Genomic DNA, 11,829 nt, shown 5'->3' on the forward strand with positions numbered 1-11,829 from the left:
TCTAATCTGTAGCCCTGGCATAGTTTTGAATCAGCATCAGTGCATTATCCAGCTAACACAGGATAGAATTACAACCTGGCATGACATCGGCCTTGATGGCAGTAGTTGACCTACTTAAAACAGTTTTTATTTGCTGCTGCCCATTGTTGGTCAGGTAAAAAAAAGCTTTACTGATAATGTCAAGTTTCTTTATTCTCTAATTGTTTTAAATCATTTTAGGGTTCAGGAGTGACCAAGGTGCTATTTAGAGCTTTACTGGTGAGAGGCTTTTTCAGAGGTTTTGAAAAATACCTGTTTTCATTTTAAGGTTGTGGCACCGCTGCTGCATTAGTCGTACATGCCACTGCTGCTTGCACTGGATCAAGCGAAGAATGTCTTCAGATAGAATGTTATTCACGCTTAGTGTTGAACTGTTGTCCATAGCCTTAGAAGCCAAATAAATAAATTTGCTGAATTTACAGAAAATGCCTTTTTGCATAGTGGTCTTGTTGTTTAGTGAGTCCCCTCTGAGAGTCTTGATGGCTTTTCAGAATGGTGGCAAAGTAAATGGGTACCTGGAAGTGTGATCAAAGGGTTTGTTTGAGAAGCACGTCTAACCTAGCACCGGCATATTATTAGGTTTTTGATATTTGTGTGTGTTTGGCATACATCTGATACACCGTTGTGGAAATACTTGTTGTTATAAAAGTAGTTTCGTGAAAAACTCTTCATGTGTTTGAAAGCATAGACTTAATTGCTCTAAACCCAAGTGTGCGAATTGCTCTATTGGGAAAAAATGGAGGAAAAATAGAGAAGTAAAATAGTGAACAAAACTTTAATGCCCTCTTGCAACAAACAAAAGCAGTAGAAGTAGGATATGAATGCATTTCATTGTGCTGTGTCTTCTCTTGGCTTCTGCTTATGTCTTATGTAGTTTAGCAGGACTTAGCACGTTTCATGGGTACAAAAGCTCTGGGTACAAATGCTCATGAGCTGAAAGAGCAAGGAAGAAAACGTGCTCTGATCGTGAGACTATTCACAGACATATTCTTAGTTGAGAAACCCCTGCCAGCACTGTACTATAAAACTCTAAAATTCTGAATTCCATGAATACTTTTGTAATTATATCAGTACTCTGACAATTTTGGGATAACTTGATGTGATATACAAATAATGTCCTAGAAAATTGCTCAAACACAGAGTTTTCCTTTCAGGGAACTAATTGAAATTTTGGCAATTTCAAGAAACCAGAAGCTTCCACAACCAGGAGAGGAGAGCCAGGTAAGCTGACTTTCTAAACTATGTTTCTTTGGGTAAGCACAAAGCTTTACTTCTAATTTTTTTTTCTTTCTTTCTCCTTTTGTCTTTGCCTGTGCTCAGTGATGATGAGGTTTTGGCCCCACTACAAAGGCATTCTTTGTCCTCATGTTGTTTGTTTGTTTGTTCATGTGTTGTATGCTTCATAGGCTGTTTCTGCAAACAGAGGAAGAAATTCTGTTTCATTTTTCATGCAAACAAATACTCCTATGGATGTCAGTTGTTTTTCTCTGCAGAACGATTGAGGGTGTGTTGTTACTCTAGCTAAATTAAAAGTTCTGCAAAACTCTTGTTCAATAGATTCTGGAACTGCTGATTCAGAGAGATGGAGAGTTTCAAGAGCTAATGAAGCTGGCAGTTGATCAGGGGAAAATCCATCATGAAATGCAGCTTTTAGAAAAGGTAGTAGAAAAGAGGGATAATGATATTCAGCAGCTGCAGAAACAACTAAAAGAAGCAGAACACATACTGGTAAGTTCATAATGATGTGTTTGCTTTTGAGCATCTACTTGTGAAAAAGGTGGTTCTGGAGAAAGTGGTGTTGTGTTAGTTTGAGAAGATTTAAATATTTAAAACTTCATAAGAGCTTTGTGGTTTGGGTTTTTTCAGTAGTCAAATACTGTTTAGTTATCACGGTATTCAGTTTTGTTTTATAATGCTAATTTTCTTCCAAACCTACTTTACTTATGTGTATTTTGAAAATGTTCACTGAATAGTTTTTCTCTTAAAATGCAATTAAATGTAAGTGTTTATTCACAGAGCCTACTTTATGTAGAAGTTTACAAATTAAAGATGCATTGAAGGTTTGGTTTAGTTTGTTGGGGTTTTTTTTTTTTACAACTAGGCAACAGCTGTTTATCAAGCAAAGGAAAAGCTGAAATCAATTGAAAAGGCAAGAAAAGGTGAGTATCCGTGATTGTACATACTATATAAATGCAGTTGTAAAGAAAGTTGCTAGTGAGCTCAAGTGAGGGTTATTTTATTTTTTTTAATTCCACTGTCACAGATTTTGGGTGCCTTGTGTATCAACAAATTTCCATTTCATTATGAACCTATAACAATTTCTTCAGAATAAAGGCAGGAGTGAATTACTTTTTGTGGCAAACATATCTTAATATTAACTTAAATTCAAGTGTCACAATGCTCTTGGACTCATAATACTATATCTGATTACCTAAGTGTCTCACCAAATTGCCTCAGTGGGTCTACTGAGGAAAGAGAGACAATGTGCGTTGTATTTGAGAGACTGACTAGCTGGTGATACTGGTTTGTATTTGTAGCAATTCCTGCCACTTTGTGCCAGATATTTAGAAGGACTGCAACATACATGCTCTACAATTACTAAGCAAACAAAAAAAATTCTATACTACAGAAAATTCCATAATAAAGCAGGTGCTGAAATTTTCTTATGAATTGTGCTTGTCAAGTACACTGCTTAAGAGATTGGTTTCTATTTTTCATAAGGTTGAAGAACTGTTGACATGGAAGGTGTACTGAACTCATGGCTGTAAAATCAGTTCACTGTAAAGCTTGTCCTTCCATAATCTAAGAATCCTCTAAGCAGTCATTGCATTTGAAGCATGCTCTTAACGTTTGACAAAATTACATTCCCAATCTTCGATAATAGTGTCTAATATTCTGAAATAATTGAGTGATGCAATCTCTTGAGAATATAGTAACTTTCTTTCCCTTTTTCCAGGTGCCATTTCCTCTGAAGAAATAATTAAATATGCCCATAGGATCAGTGCTAGCAATGCTGTTTGTGCCCCTCTGACATGGGTACCAGGTAACTGTCATGTTTATTACAAGAGATTTTTTTATAATAAAGCATGGTCAGTATCTGGTCTTATAATACTTTTATATAGTGAAAATCACAGTGGTTTATTAGAGTAACATTGTTTTCAGCTGTTATAGCTAATATTTAAAAAAAAAAATATATCCAAAGTCCTGTAGACTGTAAGTACATCTTCAAAAGGCTGTGAAACTGCATGCTTCCATTAACTGACTGCCCTCCTCTGCTCTCCTTTGGCCCCAGTGAATGTTGGCCCCAATTATAAGTTAGAACCAAGTAAGTTAAAGACCTTTATGTATGCTCGGTTGTGTTCCCTCCTGCCCCTTATAGTATTCTTTACAGAGGATGTTAGTAACCAGTGGAGTCAGAAGCAGGGTTTTCATTATGTCACGTTTCGATTTTGGGGACTAACCCCTTTGTCCAAAATGAGAATGTGTTTTTTCCAATTCCTGTCCTTGCTGTTTAGCTGCGAAGTAGGGGGAGCAAAGATATCTTTTCTGCCAAGTTTGAATGAACAAAGAAGGTCTTAGTGAAAGACACAGACTTGGATTTTAACAAAAGAGATGTGATGCTCATTGTTGATCCAAACAATCACAGTATGGGTTGGTTTTGGTCAGGAAACAAGGTGCTGAAGAAAAAGTTAATGTCTGCAAGACGATTGATAAATATTTAAAAACATTTATTTGTGTGGTGTTTTTTTTTTTTTTTTAAAGGGGATCCACGTAGGCCATATCCTACAGATCTGGAAATGAGGAGTGGTCTCTTGGGTCAGATGAACAACCCATCCACTAATGGAGTTAATGGACACTTACCAGGGGATGCACTTGCAGCAGGCAGACTCCCAGGTAAGAGAAACTCGGTTTTGTTTTGCTTTTCTTTATTCTTTGTACAATCATAGCAATTATACATTTCCTTTAGCAAAGGCAAATCAGAGTTAAAGTAATGAAAATTATGGCTAACATTGTTCCTTAGCAGTGAAGATCTAGTAAAGAAAGTTAACAATTAGAAATTGCATAATTTTATTTCATGCTAAATCATACTGCAGACACTACAACTAAGTCAATATAAACAAAACTCACTTAGTTACCCCTCAATTCACTTATTTTGAATTGCTGTAAATTAAGTGATATCAAATCATATTAAAAGGCATTTTCAAAGCAAACTTTCCTTAGCAGTGATGAGCGTATGGATTTGTGAAATCTGCATTCAGAAGAAAAGGGGTGTATTGTCATCCCCTACCTTTAAGTCTATGCTCTATATAGCAAGACTGTTTGTTTGGAATTTCTGGATTGAAAACACATTGCAAAGGACAGCTGGTGAAGGGTAGTACCGTGAGTGTAGGAATCAAGCTTTAATCCCTTAATTGCTTAGTGAAATTGGCACTTCCACTAAATAAAATTTAGCAGTAAGTTACTGTAACTGAATCAAGGATTCAGTGGTTCTGTACCTGTGCAGCATTATTCTACCATGGTTAGACTAAATAGTGGAAAAATTCTTAGTTTGGATTCATATGAGTTCTGTAACAGTTCTTACCTGTCTGTTAAGCCACTTGCTGCAGGTGTTACAGAAAACTTGTTTTCAAAAATTGTACTGAATTTATTAAAAACCCCTGTATCATGACTCCCTTGGAGAAACAGCGAAATTAGATTTTGTGTTTCCAATCATCTGTCTAATCCTCTTGTCATGTCTTAGGAAGTGATTTGAAGTTCTGCATCATCTCACTTTCTAAACCTTTGGCCTTGGATAAAACGGGTCAGTGAGCTGAATAGGAGTGGGACCCTGACATCTGCTTGGTAGCCTCAAAACTTTTATGCTGCTTGGCACACACATTCAACCTGGTTTACTAGTGGACTTGTTCCAGCATTGAACCATCGCCACAGAATGTGAGACACTGGCATACATTCTCGGCTGATTCAAATAAAGTTGGTTAACTTCACCATAGCTGGGATGAGACCACCTGGTACTATTGTTGGTCTTCCTAAAGTGGGGACAGAACTGTCACAATGTCTGCGTTGCATCCTCACATCTGTTGATGGGTCGGGTTTGTACAGTTGGTAATGCATCTGGTATTAGGGGACTGTGGCTGTAGTTGCTATGTGGAATCTGTAGACTTAAAGATCAGAAGCTACTATATGTGTGGAGTCTGTGTGCTTCTGAGTTAGGCAGCACCTGAGTGAGAGTAAGTCTGTCATGACCCCCTGCTTAGACAGTGCCCTCTCTGTACTCAGAGCCCTACATGTTTGGGCTTCTATTCATTTCTGACTGCCTAATTATTTTAATTCTTGCTGTAAGCGGGAGATAGCTGGTTTCTTTTATGGGATAGACTTGGCTACAGTGCCTAGTAATAAGCAGAGAAGAACTGAAGCACAGCAGTCAGAGCATAAATTAAAAGGAAGGGAGGAGAACTGGCATATAGATGTGTACTGCAGCTTTGAAATGGGAGCCGTTTTTGGGGCGAGGAAGGGAGACACTAGGAAGTGTTGGAGGAGGGTAAGTGAGTAGGGAGTACAGGATGGGGTGGCTTTGGAAGTGGGAGGAGGAGGAGAAACAGTGAGAGCTGCTCAGGGGCAACTGAGGCTGGCCTGGCTGGGGCACAGTGGGACATTCCCACCTCTCGAGGATCTCTGTGCCCTGGTTTTGTAGTAGGATGCTGTTCTCCCTTGCACTTGATGCATCATATTTCCCGTTGGAAAAACGGTAACCAAGGTGTTTCAGCCAAATTTGGATAAGACCTTTTACTCTGGATTTCTATGGTCTACCTTAAGTAGTTGTTTTTTTTTTTATCTAATGTTTTCATCTGTTTTTGCATACTGACAGAGGGTGACCATTTTCATTACTGCCAGTGGCTGTGAATGTTAAGTCAGTTCAAACTGTGCTTTGAAGATGAAAAGCTCTGTATGAATATATACTGTTTTGAAGTGTAGTGATGAGAGATCAAGAGCCATCTACATAAATGGGCCTCTTTGGCAAAGTAGGCTTTTACAGTGATAGAATGGCATATCAATCATGAAATGTTTTCCAGCTGTTACTGGAGGGTTTCATCTGTCCAAAATTCAGGAAGGATTTTAAGATTTGGTTTAATTTTGAATTGGACTTCTGGTTGAGCTGTCTTGTTGAATTTGTTGATATACAAAACTGATAATTTGATTGATTATGCCCTTTTTTTCCAGATGTTCTCGCTCCTCAGTATCCTTGGCAGTCAAGTGATATGTCCATGAACATGCTACCTCCTAATCATAGTAATGACTTCATGTTGGAGCCTCCAGGACACAATAAAGAGAATGAAGATGATGTAGAAGTTATGTCAACAGACTCCTCAAGCAGCAGCAGTGACTCAGACTAGGTACAAGAGGGACAGTATCCCTAGTAGACCTTTCCTGTGGTGAAGGTAGGTTGGATGCTGTTCGTCACAAACTGCAATACCCTTCTGTTACCTTCTCCCTACAGAATGCTGCCAGCGTAACAGCTGACTCAGAAATAGGGTGACTAATTCAAACTGTGGACTTCAGAATCTTTTTTTTTTTTTTTATTTTCCCCATTAGATGTTCAAGTAAAATGACTGGGAGCTTTCTGCTGGAGGAGAGATGTCAAATTTCCAGTGATTGTGTAAATGTGTATGTTTGCAAGAGACCTGCTGTGTATATATATATTTACTATACATTAGATGACAAAAGTTCCTGGGAAAAAAGGTGTAAGGGGAATCCCCTTGTATGTTTGTTAGTAACTTCACTCTTTTGATGATAGCCTTTTTTATGGCACAGAAATGAGGCATGAAATTTGTAATTTTAATATCTTTTTTTGTTACTGCCTAAATCCATGTTCTTAATCATCTTGTGTGTGCCGAGAACAAAAATAAGGCAATAAGGTGTAAAAAAGAAAAAGGTTGTAATTATTGTAATATATAATTAATGATTTGTCATAAATAAACTCAGCTTTGATGTAACTTTCCATTTTATTTTGCAAACTTAAATCTTAGATGAGTTACACAGTAACTTCAATACCCAGCACATTTTATCCCAGTATGTGGTTGAATTCTGATTTGAGTTTCAGAAGTTTGTACTCCATTTTCCCCTTTGCAAAATGCCAAGTCAGTATTAGAAGCAGATGAGCAGTCAGGAACTGGAGGTCTGTCCTTTTCAGCTGAGCTTTATCAGGTACGCACAGAACTAGGCAGACCGTGAGGCAGTGATACAGAGTGCCCATTCGCAACACTGCACCAATACTTTGGTTAAACATCCTGGGACCTTGGAGATTACATCCTTTGGGGCACGCTGCAAGTTCAGCTCCTTTCAGTTCAAAGTGCTCGCAGATTCTTTATTCTTGGCTTCTGTAATTTTTTCAGTTCTTTGAACCTGCTAATTTGTTTACTTCAGCAGTTGCGTTTCCTGCCTCAGCTACAATGTTCTTTCATCTTTCCAAAGGCGCTTCCCTTGGCTTTCCTTTCCTTATTCTGTTTTGCTTAAGTCATTTTATGACAGCTACTTTTCTCTTCAGTTCTCTGATTTGATCAGAAGGTTATTTATGTGAACTGTTGCTCATGGCAGTTCCAGGTTTTTGCCCTGCAGCAAGGCTTCCTGAAGCACAGATCACAATTCTCTCAATTTTTCCATTTTGTAGATAGAGGAAGTATCTGATAAATCGGGTAATTCCTCATTTGCTCAGACAATCTTTCAAATATTGCTGTGAGTAATGCTCCCATATATGACCAACATATGTACAAATCCTATAAGGACGTTGAAATGGAAAGGACCTCTTCAGTCAGGTTCAATCACATAATATGGGGCAGTGTTTATTGTTTTAAAAGATAAATGAGGAATTTGGGTTTCTCTCAGCTGTTCCTTTTGGAAGTATTTTCAGAGTTATTAAAATTTCACCTCTATTTAGCAGTCTAAAATTATCTGTATACATTCGTATTTTAACCTTTATTCAGTATCATACTTTCTTCTTTGGTCTTTACCACCAATGTCTTTATGGAGAACTGTATTTCCTCTTTAATTCATGTTAATCCCAATACACCTGGTCTCTCTCAGTCATCCTAATTAACCTTGCCTAGCCCTGTTCTAGTTCACATTGTTTGTACATTGTTCTTAAAGATGTATGATCAGGATCATACGCAATATTGCAAAAAGCAGTTTCTTCATGCTCTGTACCATGGGATAAGTATTTTCTTCCCTAAATGCCCCGCTCAACACATTTTATGACACAGCCACAGCTCACTAGTCTCTTTTGTCTTCTTATTTATAAGGACATTCTTTTCTTGGAATAAAATACAACTAGAGCTAATTAATAGTCATGGAAAGTGTAATACACAGTCTACCCAAAATTCTTATACGGCTACATAATGTGATTTACTAACTGAAATAGTGGGGAGATGGGTGACTGTTTCCAGTCATAAATAAGTGAACAGAAGCAATGACCACTTCTTTTTTGGGGTTGTTTGCTAGTCTGTTAAAGGATTAAATGGGACTGATGTGGTACATCTAAGAAACAGGTACAAAGACGTCTCTGCCTAGTGTTCACTTAGCATAAAATCAGTCTGGGTAAAATGCATCCTGATCAGTTTCTTTACATCAGTGCTCCCAATATACTGCTTAGGAGTATTTTTCTCAATGCTGGATAACTGCAGTGCCATTTTAAGTGAATTCTGTCTGTTACAAGCAATTTGGCAAACCACAACATTTTAACTGAGTGTTCTGTTATTTAGTGGCTTAGATGTGTACACAATAGATATTCCTATTTAGCAAAAGTACCAAAAATCAAAGTAAACATAACATTTAGGTGAAAGGACTGAGTTTTAGCAGCTAAAAAATACTAAGAATCAAATTTTCTAGGGGGGGGAAAAGTACAAATGCATGATATGTACAAAATAAGTTTTATACATCAGGGACTGCTGACAACTGATTGCAGTAATGCACTGTAGTCATTTAATCAGTCCACTTAGAAAGGATGCAGAAATCCTGACATATGGAGGTACTGTTTGTGTCCTCATTTCAGTAACTACTTGTATATTTACAAGAGATAGATAGAATGAATATAAGCATTAATGGTAACAAGATATTTATTGCATGACAAACCATTTTGCAGTGACCCCTGTCTTCCTATCAGGAGTTAAAAATGTAAAAAAAATTTTAAATGGCACTAAATTATTTTAATAATTATTTCTTTTTTCATTATTCTTTGAGACAGATGGGCAGGACATCTGTCAAATCTTCCTGGAGTCTCTGTTGACAGCTGAATGGAATAATTTTCAGAGTACATAAAGTTGCTTTCAGCAAGAAAATCTCCACTTTTGAATAGAAAAAATAAGCTTTCTACAAAGATACAGTAGTAAAGGAATTTTCAGTGGTATTTCCCATTTCAAAGCTGCTTTATAACATTATCTTCTTTCTTCACTTCAGAGAAAGAATATCTGTTCTAAGGGAAGTGTGCAGTTAATACTTCAAATTCTAAGCAGGCCTGCAATTGTCAGTAGCATCTTTATACCTCAATACCACTCTGCTTCTCAGCAAAAAGAGCCATCTCCATTTAAGAAAATGTACATGCAAAGTAAGGAAGAGCTTTAAACCCTTCAAGCTCATTTCTTTTAATAACTCACATGTCAATTCATAATTTCAGACAACTTTATTCTTTCAGTATTGTGCTTGTGTTTTATTCAAAAGAAATTAAAGGTATCTCAGAACATTTTGTACAATGGCTATTTCTAAAGGAAGCAGACAAAACCTGTACTTTAAAAGAACCCTGAAGAGAAAATAATGAGCCAATTAGTGATTTTTCTTTTTTAGTCATATCCTAAAATTAATTGCTGATGTCCTAATGACTACAGCTGGAAAAGAATCAAATTTGGTTAGATTCTAGAAAAACAAAAAATATAAACTCACTGGGTTTGTATATGTTTTTGTGTACTGTGATTTCATTCACTACAAATTCAATCATTTAGTCATATCAAACTGAGAATTAACAAGTCCATCAAATCCTAGTAGCCATACAGAATTGCACCCATCTGTGCTGTTTAATACTGACAACCCTCTTTAGCCAAAAAGCATGACTGTCTGCTGTGGAGCTACACCTACAAATGACATTGGTTTGTACAATGTTATTTGTGTCAGCCTAGTAGAACGCTGTAGACACCTCTTCATTAAACTCTTAAGAGTTTAGTAACACGATCAGGAATTAAGATCAACTGCAGAGATCTGAAACACTTCTGCAGATAAATGCTAATGTAACTGAGGCTGCAAACAGAACTCTGTAATGAAAGGGGCTGGCAGGAAGGGTCGGGGAATGTTCATTCCCTGCAACAAGCCACCGCAGCCTTTTCATGTTTATAAATACTCCGATTTTCAAGTATGTACTACTGTCTGCAGGAAAACCAAGTCTGTAAAACGTGACTTGTGTTCATGACAGTATCTTAAGTGAAGCTGTGAGACAAGGCTAAGTTTAAAAATTGGTCCAAGATCTATAATTACAGGAAAGCAGCATGATACACAAAGTAGTTTTACATAGAAAGCAGGACACTGGTTTAAACAAATCAGTTTCTCGTGGGCCTGATGCTACAACTGTTTCCATGTGAGTGAGCTTCTCTGACTAGTTCTGACTTCCAAAGGGCTATTCATCTATATAAAGATTAACCAGATAAAACACTATGAGTTTTCTGTAAAAGAAAACATTACTTATTAACCACTAGAGCTACAAATAGCTCTGGAATGAGAGACAACTGTCGTGTGAAATACAGTAAAAGCACTGAAACATTTCACATCTTTTTAGCTTTGGGAAGGGTAATATTTTCACATGGGCAGAGTAAGCATAATACATGATTTTCTCTTTTACTCCAAAAAAAGCAGGTCTGTCCTTCAGTTTGTTACATCACATGCAATTATTTTTTATCCAAGTTGGTGACTTCCCGTGTACCCCTTTAGATGATCGAGCTCTTCTGTAAAGGGGTTGTAACCTTGCTCCCTTAAACAGCGTAAGGCCCAGAACAGTTGGTCTGCTGGAGGAAACTCATCCCACTTAACCCATTCCCAACCTGCAGGAAAAAAGAAAAGAAAGTCAGAGTGTAAAATCAATCGTGCAACAATTCCGCTTCTGCCAGGTGGGGTGGATTGCGCAGAAATTACCAACACAAATTCAAGTCCTCTGTTGCACACACAGTTATTTTATTACTTTCCTCCCCTTGAGGAAGAATTTTTTTTTACGCTGAGGGTGGTGAAACACTGGAAGAGGTTACCCAGAGAGGTGGGAGATGCCCCATCCCTGGAATCATTCGAGGTTACGTTGGACAGGGCTCTGAGCAACCTGGTCTAGTTGGGGATGTCCCTGGTCATTGCAGGGGGGTGTGACTAGATGACCTTTAAAAGCCCCTTCCAACCCAAACCATTCCACGATTCTGTGATTCTAACCCTGGACCTTACTGGAAACGCGTGTTTTCACCCATCTGCAGAATAAACGTACCTGTAGCCACTCCCCCATCCTCTTACGTCACAGTGTGCGGCAACGAAGGGAAACATAAAGGCGTATTTTGACGTAAACGAGTCAAAGCACAGCCCTGCCCGCGGCTCCCCCTGCTGATGAGCCCAAGTGACACCACCCCACCCCAGGGGTGACGCCATGCCGCCCTCCCTTCGCTCACCCTCGTTCTTCTCGGGCTCGCGGTTGCGCGGCTCCGCCCCGGGCTCCGCCTCCCCCTTCATGAGGACGGTGACGTAGTGATAGCGCGCGGCGGCGCACACCGAGTTGACGGCGGA

General features: G+C 38.3%; 2 protein-coding genes across 2 annotated transcripts; one reads left to right on the forward strand and one right to left on the reverse strand.

Annotated features, from left to right (window-relative positions):
• The first annotated feature begins 518 nt into the window (after positions 1 to 518).
• Positions 519 to 6,908, forward strand: MED4 (mediator complex subunit 4). The gene is made up of 8 exons (XM_009879616.1): positions 519 to 550; positions 1,194 to 1,260; positions 1,597 to 1,767; positions 2,141 to 2,198; positions 2,996 to 3,082; positions 3,802 to 3,933; positions 6,259 to 6,476; positions 6,631 to 6,908. The coding sequence occupies exons 1-7, from the start codon at positions 519 to 521 to the stop codon at positions 6,429 to 6,431; spliced, it is 720 nt and encodes a 239-aa protein (XP_009877918.1). The 3' UTR covers positions 6,432 to 6,476; positions 6,631 to 6,908.
• Positions 6,909 to 10,965: 4,057 nt separating this feature from the next.
• On the reverse strand, positions 10,966 to 11,829 carry NUDT15 (nudix (nucleoside diphosphate linked moiety X)-type motif 15; the record flags this gene model as incomplete). The annotated part of the gene is made up of 2 exons (XM_009879617.1): positions 10,966 to 11,111; positions 11,715 to 11,829. Coding segments are annotated over 2 exons (261 nt in total), but the record flags the coding sequence as incomplete, so codon positions are not given.

Source organism: Charadrius vociferus, unplaced genomic scaffold (assembly GCF_000708025.1).
Source record: "Charadrius vociferus isolate BGI_N301 unplaced genomic scaffold, ASM70802v2 scaffold482, whole genome shotgun sequence".
Taxonomy (NCBI): domain Eukaryota; kingdom Metazoa; phylum Chordata; class Aves; order Charadriiformes; family Charadriidae; genus Charadrius; species Charadrius vociferus.